Source organism: Lithobates pipiens, unplaced genomic scaffold (assembly GCF_037356315.1).
Source record: "Lithobates pipiens isolate NorthernLeopardFrog02 unplaced genomic scaffold, aLitPip1_a1.2 Scaffold_1, whole genome shotgun sequence".
NCBI classification, from domain to species: Eukaryota; Metazoa; Chordata; class Amphibia; order Anura; family Ranidae; genus Lithobates; species Lithobates pipiens.
In genome coordinates, this window is record NW_027507685.1 from 89,315,137 (window position 1) to 89,327,553 (window position 12,417).

The following is a 12,417-nucleotide window of genomic DNA, read 5'->3' on the forward strand; positions in this document are numbered from 1 at the left end:
GAGGAGATGGGCTACAATTTTACCGTCCCCCTTAACCATTTCTCAATGGCAGGACATTTGGACTTCTACTTCTAAAGTCTCCAGATGTGTGGAGCAGAGAGAGACGGCCTATAAGATACTAATGTTTTGGTACAAGACCCCTGAAATGTTACATAAATATGATCATTCCATATCTAAGCTGTGTTGGAGATGCCTAAGAGATGAGGGCACCCATTACCATATTTTCTGGAGCTGCCCTTTGATTATACCTTTTTGGTCTATGGTCCAATCTCTACTACAATCTGTTTTAGAGGTAGATATCCCGTTAGACCCTAAACACTACTTGTTAGGCCTACCTATCGCGGCGTTATCTAAGCACGCCAAGAAGCTGACAGCCTATATTCTCCTAGCTGCCAAGAGAGTGATCCCTGCTCTTTGGTTGTCCCCCTCCCCTCCGTCCCAGCCGCAGCTCATTTCTGCAATTGCATACATACGCAGGATGGAACGTATGACTGCGCTGGTACAAGACTCTCTACCTAAGTTTTCTAAAATATGGGACAGGTGGGACAATTCCACGTTTAACCCGGAGACGAAACCTTAATTTATGGCTCTTTACTCTCGGGAATGTTTTTCTCAGGTTTGAACTTGGGATTCATACTCCACGACCCCTCCCGCAAATACATCTCTTGGTCTATTTACATATCCTTATTGGCAGATTCGTGGTGTGTCCTTTTCCCCTTACCTTTTGACATGCTGTATTAAACTGTTAACGTTTTATATCCCGCCTGCGGCGGTTTTCTTTGTTGCTGTTACATTGTCAATTTTGATTATTTGTATCGGAATGTACAAATTCATCTGTTGTACAAAAACCTTTTTCTCAATAAATATACATTTAAAAAAAAAAAAAAAAAAAAAACTGCAGAGGAGCTCCGAACTGGTAAAGAGCTTTCTACGCACCATTTATTGAAACGTAATAATTGAATAGGGGAGGTTCTACAGCCAACTGTTTCAGTATTGAGAACCATGCTCTCTTGGGCCAATGCAGTGCCACCAGAATCAGAGATGTGCTTTCCATTTGAAACTTTCTCAGAACTGCTGGCAACAATGCCAGAGGTGGGAAGGCATAGCAAATTCTGAAGTGCCAATTCTGGTTCAAAGCGCCCACACCTAAAGCTCCCTTTCCCCTTCTCAGGGAGAAAAAACAGGGGGTTTTTGCGTTGCTTTTGGATGCGAAAAAGGTCCACCTCCGGAGGTCCCCATCTCTTTATTATGAGATTGAAGATCTCCTGGTTGAGAACCCAGTTGCCCTCCCTCAGCCTCTTTCGGCTGAGAAAGTCTGCTACCACGTTTTTCTCTCCTCTCAGGAAAACTGCTGAGAGTGAAAGGCTGTAGGTCTCGGCCCAGCTCAGGATCTCTGTTGCTAAAGACAACAGGGCTCCGCTTCTCGTGCCACCATGCTTGTTTAAGTAGGCCACTGTGGAGAAGTTGTCCGACCGCACCTGAATGTGCTCCTTTTTGAAAAACCTGAGGGCTAGTCCCACTGCCCTTAGTTCTTTCCAGTTGGACGACCAAGACAGTTCGTCGTCTTCCCAAGTGCCCTGGGCTAGAAGGAAACCCAAATGTGCCCCCCAACCTCTGCCACTTGCATCTGTGGCAACTACCCGAGAAACCGGGATGAGCCACAGACGTCCTTGCGACAGGTTCATCACTTTCCTCCACCACCAGAGGGATCTCTTTACTTGGTGTGGAACATGTACTAGGGTGTCTAGAGCCTCTTGACTGTGGTCCCACACCCCTAGGACGAAGGTGTGTAGGGGACGAAAATGTAGTCCCACCCACTGCACTGCTGGGAGGGTAGATGTAAGGAGACCCAATACTGACATCAGAAACCTTATGGGAAAACAGCTGGTTGCTCTGAAGAAAGGCCACAGCTCTGTCCAGCTTTTGCACCTTCTCTCTCAGCAGAAAAACTCTCAGTGTTGAGTCCAACAGGAATCCTAGATAGGAGATCTGTTGCGAGGGGATCAGGCTGGACTTTTCCAAGTTTAGTAGCCACCCCAGATCTGTAAGGACCCTTTTGGTTAGGTCGAGATCCTTGACTAACTGTATTGGGGATGCTGCAAATAAGAGCAAGTTGTCCAGGTAGGCTATTATAGATATCCCTTGGAGCCAAAGAAAGGCCATGGCTTCTGCCAGGACCTTGGTAAAAATGCGGTTTGAAGAGGATAGCCCGAATGGCAGGGCCTGAAACTGAAGGTGTACTGTTTCTCCCCCTAGATCTATGGCAAGGCGTAGAAACTTCTGCGAGGCCTCCGCTATAGGGATGTGTAAATACGCGTCCCTTAGGTCCAGAGATACCATGAAACAGTTGCGGGGTAGAAGAGCCCTTACGGAAAAGATTGACTCCATGAGTAATCTTGTATGCCACTGACCTGTTCAGGGGCTTTAAGTTCAGAATTAATCTGAATTTTCCTGAAGGTTTTTTTACTATAAAGACATGAGAATAAAATCCCCTTCCCTCTTCTGCTTTTGACACTCTGAAGGGAATTGGAGAATCAGGACGTTATTCTCAGTGCTTCCAGCAAGGCCTCGGCCTTTGCCATGCACCTGGGTAGATGCGCGACAAGGAATCTTTGTGGGGGCGGTCTTGAGAATTCCAAGAGGTACCCCCTTCTTATTACCCCTAAAATAAATTGATTGGGGGATATTGCTTCCCACTGTGGGAGAAAGGCCCCCCAGTCTTCCTCCCACTGTAACGTCACTGGGTTTTACGGGGCTGGTCAGGAGGGCGGAAAATCTCCCCTCCTCTGCCCCTGACTTTTTGGGGCCGGGTTCTCTTTTTTCCCTCTGGTTTAGGGGTTTTGTTATTACGGGGGTTTTCCGCTTAAGAGGAAAGGATTTTTTCCAGTCCGCTGTACGGTCTAGAACAGTCTCTAGCCCTGGGCCAAAAAGGAGGTCCCCCGTCAAAGGTATCCCCACACAGTTTTACCTTGGAGGCACTATCCCCTGGCCACGTTTTTAGCCAGAGGGCCCTTCTGGCCGAATTGGCTAGAGCTGCCGTTCTGCCCGACATGCAGACAGACTCAGCAGAGGCATCTGCTATGTAAGCGATACCTCGCAGCATAGTAGGAAAGGACGACAGAATGGTTTCCTTATCTGTGCCTGTCTCAATATGTTGTTGGATCTGTGAGAGCCAGTGCTCTAAATTGCAAGCCACAACTGTAACTGCCATTTCAGGCTTAAATTGCCGATAGCCGAGTTCCACTTTTGATTTAAGCAGAGAGTCAATCCCTTTGTCCATGACATCTGCCAAAGCCCCATGTCTTCAAAACGCCAGATCCGTGTGTCTGGAGACCTGGGAGAAGGCGGCATCTAATTTGGGATTTTTATTCCAAATGCATGCCGGGTCCTCTGAAAATGGGGATCTTCTTTTAAGGATCTAGGAAAGAAGGGCTTTCTCTCAGGATCCTGCCACTCCTTTTTAACTGTTTCCATCAGTACCTCGTGCACTGGAAACACCCTTCTCTTTGGTTCCCCTAAACCAGAGTACATTTAGTCATAAAGGGTTAGGGGTTTCTTATCCGCCTGGATACCGAGGGTTGTATAATTCGCTTTTAAGAGGTCCTCTACCTCATCAAGGGATAATTTTTATCTGGAGGCTTTCCTGGACCCCCCCCATCCTGGTCCTCCCCCTCTGAACCCTCTTGGGAATCGGAAGAGGAACTGTCTGGAAGTCCTCCTTCCTGTCCCTGAAGGGCCTGCAACCTCTGTCCCCCTTGTTGTAGCAGGTTGAACCTGAGCAGAACTCTGTGCTAGAGGTGGGGTCGTATCCTGGGGAGCTGGACCCGTGGGAAGCGGAAACTTTTCAAACAGGGATCTAAAAGAAGAGAAGGTGGACGAGAGCTCTTTGACTGAAGCTGCTAGTCCTGACTCCTGTTCAGATTCCCTTTCCTTAACAAGGGAATCTATACAGTCTCTGTACAACACTTTTGCCCAAGATTCCCCTAAAATGTCCCTACAGGAGGCACACTTCTTTTTAGAGCTATGTGTGGACTTAGTTTTTTCCTTAGCTTTCTGAAAAATAAGTAAAAAAGGAAAAAACGGAAAGAAAAAAAAAAAAAAAGAAAAAAAAAAGTAATTACAAAGCTCAGGATACAACTCTGGAAGTGCACTAGTTCCCTTTTTAAATGCAGGGATCTGAGCCTCCCCTCCGGCCACCCAGAGGGTCTGCCTCCCCACATTGATGGAACCATACATGGGGGGGGGGGGGAATCCTATAGAGTACCCCTCCCCAGGGTGATCTTACCTTAGGAATACTGGAGGTAGTGTCTGTTGGTTGAGCATTAGCTTCCGACATGACTGCAGGTGGCTGCTTACTACCGAGTCTCACGCTGCCTGTGTGCGTTCCCGACTCGTCTCCAGCTTGAGCTCGGCCCTCCCATCAGCTCCACGACCCGGAACCAGAAGTCGATCGTATTAGAGGTCAAGCCTTCGCTTTCCGTCGGATAATACGCCGCCTGTCGTTCGGCCCGCTCGGTTCAAAGAAAAAAGGCGGACTGTACCCTTGTATAGGGAAATCCGAACGGCTTGCCAGCGGCTTCCCTGTAGACGAGATAGGAGTCCCTACGACCTGAAGCCGCGCTCAACTAGGAAGGAGTGGCAATACCTGGTGAGGCAAGTAAGCCGAAAGTCAATTTGAATGGCTTGAACCCAGTTTTCTTCTTACGAAGCCCCTGCTTCTTTCAACCAGGTTCTTGACAAAAAAAAATGGCCACAGCCTCCCTGACTGACCGGCCTGGTCCTGCACAGTGTCTCCCCGCGGGAGGAAACACTAATAACTGAGGTCCGGCAGGGGAAGTAAGAATTTATGGGCTGGTGCAGTGTTTCCAGAGGAAGAGGAGGAGACTACCTCTCATAGTGGCTGTCCTGAAAGACGATTAGGGAAAAACAATATTTTTTACCTTTTGCTATAATAAATATATCCTCCAAAAATATATTAAAAAAAATATTTTTTTCCTCAATTTAGGCCGATATGTATTCCTCTACATATTTTTGGTAAAAAATAAAAATAAATTATGCAATATATAAATAATATATATTGCAATAAGCGTATATTCATTGGTTTGCGCAAAATGTATAGCGTCTACAAAATAGGGGATAGTTTTATGCCATTTTTTATTATTATTATTATTATTTTTTTATTAGTAATAGGAGCGATCTACAATTTTTTTTTTTTTATTGGGACTGCGACATTATCCACTTTCAGACCAGACCATTTTGCTGGCTTAAGACCAGACCACTTTTTGCGATTCGGCACTGCGTCGCTTTTAACTGACAATTGTGCGGTCGTTGGTGGCATTTGATCATCCCTGCGGTTTTTATTTTTTGCGCTATAAACAAAAATAGAGCGACAATTTTGAGAAAAATGCATTATTTTGTACTTTTTGTTATAATAAATATCCCCCCAAAAAAATATATATATATATAAAAAATAAATTCACTCCTCACTACCTATTACAGTTTTGAAGGCCATAAAATGCCAAGATGGCACAAAACCCCCACAAATGACCCCATTTTAGAAAGTAGACACCCCAAGCTATTTGCTGAGAGGCATGTTGAGTCCATGGAATATTTTATATTTTGCCACAAGTTGCGGGAAAATTACAAACTTTTTTTTTTTTTTTCACAAAGTTGTCACTAAATGATATATTGCTCACGCATGCCATGGGCATATGTGAAATGACACCCCAAAATAAATTCTGCTGCTTCTCCTGAGTACGGGGATACCACATATGTGGGACTTTTTGGGAGCCTAGCCGCGTACGGGGCCCCGAAAACCAAGCACCGCCTTCAGGCTTTCTAAGGGCGTTACAGTTTTGAAGGCCATAAAATGCCAAGATGGCACAAACCCCCCCCAAATGACCCCATTTTGGAAAGTAGACACCCCTAAATTTAGGAGTACACTAGTGAGACTAGGTAATAAATGGCGGGTGCCCTGAAACTATAAAAAAAAATAACTAACCAACCAGCGTCACCTGTAACAGTTATATGGTGATCACTGGTGAAAGGGTTAACTAGGGGGCAATCAGGGGGCTTTATGCGGTAGTATATGGGGTCCCTGGCGCTATAAAAAGCTGCGGCGAACCTAAATACCTACCTGCCTAACTAGCGTCACCTGTGACACTAATACAGTGATCAGAAAAACGATCGCTTATTAGGCTGGGTTCACACTGGAGCGATGTGGGAACGCCACGAATGCGCGGCGGGTTCCCGCATCACATGCCTCCCGGCGGCAGTTCACACTGCCCTATGCGAACTGCTGGGAGTGTCAGTGAAATGTTAATGACACCCCCAGATCAGTTCGCATATCGCAGTGCGATCTGCAAACTCGGATCGCATGGTGTGAACACCCATGCGATCCGATTCTGCTGCGGACCAAAAAAAGGGTCCCGTGCGAGTTTGCGGCGGGTGCGACACAAATTCAGCCATACTATCTGTATGGCTGAACTCGAATCGCACAGAGATCGGATGTGATTTGCACTGCAGTGCGGTGCGAATCACATCCGTTCTCATAAACCGCTGCAATGTGAACCCAGCCTTAGTGACACTGGCGACGGGGGGTGATCACGGGTTAAACCTTTATTGGGGGGGGTTAGGGGGGTACCTTAGAACTAAAGGGGGCTAACCCTAACTGCCCTAACAGTTATTACAGTCACAAATGACACCAATGCAAAAAATAAAAAATAAATAAAAAAAAAGCAATTGGTGTCACTGTGACTGGGGGGGCAGGGGTAATTGGGGGGTGATCGGGGGGTGTGAGTGAGCCTGGCATGTTCTACTGTGTAGTGTAGTGCTTGTGCAACTCACCGATGCTCTCTCCTCGGTGCCGGAACGAAAAATACCGACACGGAGGAGAGAATACATCACTTCCTCTCCTGTGTTTACATTACAGGAGAGGAAGTGATGTCACGGGACATTTTCATTCGTCGGGAGCGATCGCGAGGGGGTGGCCATGAATGAATGGCCGTCCCCTCGTCCGGGATCGCTCCCGAACGAATACCGACCGCCGCAGGCACCGGGCGGGGGCCCGATCGGGCCCCCGACCCGCGGGCAGGCAAGGACGTACATGTAAGCCCTTATGCCTGCCCGTGCCAATCTGTCGACGTACATCGTCGTGCGGCAGTCGGCAAGTGGTTAAACATCGATCAGTGCTATAAAAATGCACTGATTACTGTGTAAATGACACAGGCAATGAGGGGGTTAAACACTAGGGGGGGGCGATCAAGGGGTTAAGTGTGCCCTAGAGGGTGATTCTAACTGTGGAGGGGTGGGCTACTACTCACATGACAGTGATCACTGCCCCCGATGACTGGGAGCAGTAGATCTCTGTCATGTCACTAGGCAGAACGGGGAAAATGCCTTGTTCACAGAGGCATCTCCCCATTCTCCCACCCCACAATTGCCGGCACCCGGCGGACAGAGTCCGCCGGACCCGTGGTCACGAAGCTTGCGGTGGGGGCATTCGCCAACAATGCCGCTTCTTAAAGGCGATGTATCATACGCCCTTTTGCCCTCCCTGCCGACATATAGATCGTTGTACTGCTGTCGGTTAAAGGAAACACTTTTTTTGGCCTGTAAGGCCATAGCGCTTAAACGGAATCAATCTGCTCCTCCATCTACCCAACAGTGGATTCAGATAGTGAACCAGATACCCCCATGATCTTTGAGCATAGAAGCTGCCCTAACAAATACAATAGGATATGGGAACCTTTGTGATCATCCACTCTTACTACTACAGCTATCTGAGGGGGTTCATAATCTATGGTCAATCTATAAGTTAGGATGTGATTTTACTTCTGTACTCTGTAAAGAATTGCTTTGTACCCAACCTTCCCTTACATAGTTACTGGGTGTTTAGATGTTACCTCTATATGTCGAGACTGGGCAGTTGAAGTTTGTACATGTAACTGACCATTAATATGCAATTGTGTATTCTTCATGCTCATGTTGAGCATACTGGTTATTGTATCAACATATTTTTTTTTTTGTTGCATCTTGTCAATAAAAATTATTTAAAATTAAAATTTAAAATAAAAAAACTTCAAGATGGCAAATGAGTGACCAATTCCTATTTTACACTGAGTGCCGATTCACACAGCGGCAGATTCAAAGTCGTCTGACTTTGAAGCCGAACCGTACAGCATGTCTTCAGCATGGCTTGCAAAATGACTTCTATATAGACGTCAATGCAAGCCGCTCCGAAGTTGCCCCAAAGTACTACAGGAACCTTTTTCTAAGTCAGAGCAACTTTAGTCATTCCTATTAGAATGGTTCCATAGTACTGCATGGAGCGCGACTTGTCAGGCTGACAGGTTGCCCCTGTGTGAACCGGCACTTAGGAATCCAACTAGAGGGGGGGGGGGGATTCACCCAAGAACAACAGTGGAGCTTCAGAGTCTGACCTACCTCAGGGATACCGGAACCGCAGGCATATGGTGCAAAGTTGCGAACTAACAAGACAGCAAGAAGGGCGAAGAGGAGAGCCCAGAGGATGTACATTATATAATTCAAGATGTACGGGAACGCCCCCTGCAAAACAAACAAAATAAGATTATTAGATGACAAAGTAATAAAAGGAGGCCAGTCATCATCAATTTACAGAAGAATGTAAAAAAAAATATATATATATATATATATATATATATATATATATATATATATATACACACACACACACACACACATACACACACACACATATACATACACATACACACTTTTTTTACATTCTTCTGTACACATATGTATATCTGACAGGTTATAACCCTGTGCCAGCAATCGAGTCTGTCCCAAAGACTCAATATAAAAAAGCAGAAGAGGGATTGCTGCACAAACAAAAATAAGTTTACATCACATCAGGTATAATTCATGTGACGTTTCGGGCTAAGCATGATTTCGTCCTTCCTCATGACCACATACTTGCAATAAAAATTGTAACCAACTTCACATATGTGAGCTATAAGCCTTTATATGTGAAGTTGGTTACAATTTTTATTGCAGGTATGTGGTCATGAGGAAGGGCGATATCATGCTTAGCCCGAAACATCACCTGAATTATACCTGATGTGATGTAAATTTTATCAATAAATTTACTTTTGTTTGTGCAGCAATCCCTCTTCTGCTTTTTTATATTGAGTCTTTGGGACAGACTCGATTGCTGGCACACCTGTTTCACTGACCGTGTGTGTATCTCACCTACTACTTTTTTCTATATATTCCCATGTGAGAAGCACCGGTCTAATTTTGCTGGAACCTCAAGGAATAATGGCAACGGGAGGATCCTATTCCTATACGGATGAAGATGCAGCCCGCATTTACATGGGCACTACAGTATCTCGAGATTTTCTCGTTGAGAGTTCATCTATACAATTGTCTAAGAAATTGGAGAAAACACTACAAAAGTCTATTTCTATGGAACTGCATGAGGTAACACTGGCTGAATACCATCGAGCCCAATTGATTCCACGGGGTCTTAGAGTGCGTATTGTTCCTACCCTCTTTGCACAAAATGAGGAATATAAAAAAACGATTCACGCAAATCATTAACAAATGCTCATTTGACCTCATTACCTTAACAGTGGAATTCCTTCAACAGGAACGTGTTATTTCAAAAGAGATTACAAATTTGGAGAAACAATTATCTGAATCTCTGGGACAGCAGGATTTTGCCAAGATAAAAAAGGATATGGAGGACAAATTTAATGCACATAGAAAATCTATTGAGATTAGAAAACGTACAAAGATGGATTGAGATCATGAGAACTATAAATGAATAACCGTGTCTATAATTGGACTGAACCAAATAGTTTTCGTATGAGATCTAGATCCATGAGACAGCATGTGCAGATTTCAAGATCCAATTCCTCCATTACTTCTACAGGATCTTCTACAAGTGCACCGAGATGGACTTTTTTGGAGCATGGTCCCCCAAAGTCAAAAGCAGGAGGTGAGGAGGCAAGAAACGCCGAAGGCTCTGTGAATACCAGATCAATTGCTACCAGGACCCGGAACTGACAGAGGACTTGAATGTAAATACGGTACATAATATTTCCTCTTTTTCTTTAAATGTTACAGAAACTCGGGTCTTAAATAAGGGCCTGAATTTCTGTCCTAAGGAAAGGATGGATTCATTTAAATTAAAACAGGACTTTTATCAATTTTACAGGAATATACAGTTAAAAGCTTATTATTCGTCTCGCCCTATGATAAACAGTAGCAGTTCTTCAGCCATTTCTATTTCCAATTTAGGTTTGAAAAATCAAAGTACATTTGTACCTCCTACTTCATGTGCGGCTGCAGAACTGTTCATCAATAGGGTAGGGTCTGATATCAAATTGTTTTTGAATGATCACACTAAGAGACCATATACAATCCAATCTCAATCAAGAGGAGATTGATGCATTGTCTATGCTTTCAAATAGGAAAGAGATTGTAATAAAACCGGCCGACAAAGGCTGATCAATAGTGGTGATGGATACTTCTCAGTATGAAAGGGAGATTTTTAGAAAAATTAATGATGTTAAAAAACTTAGACGATTGGACAGTAATCCAACTTTACAGGTTTCCAATAAAATAAAAAGGTAGTTAAAACATGCAGTACAGACAGGTATCAGATAATAATACGCAGACATTTCTTGTTTCAGAATGTCCTATGACTCCCATATTTTATGTACTGCCTAAAATACATAAAGATTTAAAAAATCCTCCTGGACGTCCCATCGTCTAGTATAAATTCTATTACCACACCATTAGCTAAATATGTAGACAAGTGTTTATCTCCTCTGGTCTCCAATACCCGCTCCTATATTCGTGATACTATGGATTTTTTAGAAAAGGTAGAGAAGTTTAACTGGTTGCTGACCGCCGGCAGTCAAATGACGGCCAGGCGGCACACCTATTGTGGCGGGAGGCCGTCATATAATGGCCTCCCGTTTAAACAGGGAATGCGCGCAATCGTGCGCGTGCATCCCTGTTTCTTTGGTGGCGGCGTGTCACGGAGACACCGCTCGCCACCGAAGGGGGTGAACAGCCATTGGTTATGGCTGTTTACCACGTGATCGGCCGTGATGAAGTCACGGCCGATCACAGATGGTCACACCCAGACTGTGCACGGCGCATGTGCACGAGCGCCGTGCACGTCGGTGGCGGCGTGTTCCCCGGGAACACTGCTCGTCACCGACGCTGGTAAACAGCTATTTTTTACCCACGTGATCACTAAAAATGTAAACAAACCGCGGTAACCGAGGAGATTGCAGTAACATCTCGTTACCGCCTACAGTACACATCAAGTACACTGATTCTTCCTCCCCCCCCCCAATAAAGAGGACCTGTCACCATGCCTCATAGTACCTGTCCCGGGCCCATCAGAGTACCCGAGTACCCGTCCCAGGCCCATCAGAGTACCCGAGTACCCGTCCCAGGCCCATCAGAGTACCCGAGTACCCGTCCCAGGCCCATCAGAGTACCCGAGTACCCGTCACCAGGCCCATCAGAGTACCCGAGTACCCGTCACCAGGCCATCAGAGTACCCGAGTACCCGTCACCAGGCCATCAGAGTACCCGTCACCAGGCCATCAGAGTACCCGTCACCAGGCCATCAGAGTACCCGTCACCAGGCCATCAGAGTACCCGAGTACCTATTTTCAGCCCACGTCTCATAGAATATACGTTGGGGTGTTTGCTTTTTTTGTGGGTAATTTCACTGTCCTGGTGGTCCAGGACCTTCAAAAGTGTGATAGGTAGGAATGAAATGAGAGGTGTCATTTATGCTCCTAGAATGGCTGAACGTACTACTTCAATGTTCGGCCTCTCTATGTGGCCAGGCTGTGTAAAAGTCCTACACATGTGGTATCGCCATACTCGGGAGGAGTAGCAGAATGTGTTTTGGGTTGTAATTTTGCTATGTACATACTATGTGTTATAAATATCTTATAAATTGACAATTTTGTGTAAAAAAAAAAATAAAAAATAAAAAAAAGCGTTTAAATTTTTTTCCACATATTCCAAAAACTTCTGGAAAAAAAATTAACCATTCAAAAGACTCATTATGCCTCACAGATTATACGTTGGGGTGTTTGCCTTCCAAAATGGGGTAATTTTATGGGAAATTCCATTGTCCTGGTACTCCAGGGCCTTCAAAAGTGTAATAGGTGGTTGAGAAATGACATGCGTCATTTTTGCTCGTAGAACGTCTGAAGGTACTACATCAATGTTGGTGCTCTGTATGTGGCCAGGCTGTGTAAAAGTCTCACACATGTGGTATCGCCGTACTCGGGAAGAGTAGCAGAATGTATTTTGGGGTGTAATTTGTTGTATGCATATGCTGTGTATGAGAAATAACCTGATAATATGACAATTTTGTAAAAAAAAAAAAAAAAA

General features: G+C 45.0%; 1 protein-coding gene across 12 annotated transcripts in view; it reads right to left on the reverse strand.

Annotated features, from left to right (window-relative positions):
- The window catches only part of CLCN5 (chloride voltage-gated channel 5), a 138,385-nt gene that overhangs the window by 57,167 nt on the left and 68,801 nt on the right, over positions 1-12,417 (reverse strand). For all 12 annotated transcript variants that reach the window (XM_077465150.1, XM_077465148.1, XM_077465139.1 and 9 more), the window contains one exon: positions 8,446-8,568. In XM_077465150.1, coding sequence (XP_077321276.1) covers positions 8,446-8,568 — 123 coding nt within the window. The remainder of the gene's footprint in view (positions 1-8,445; positions 8,569-12,417) is intronic.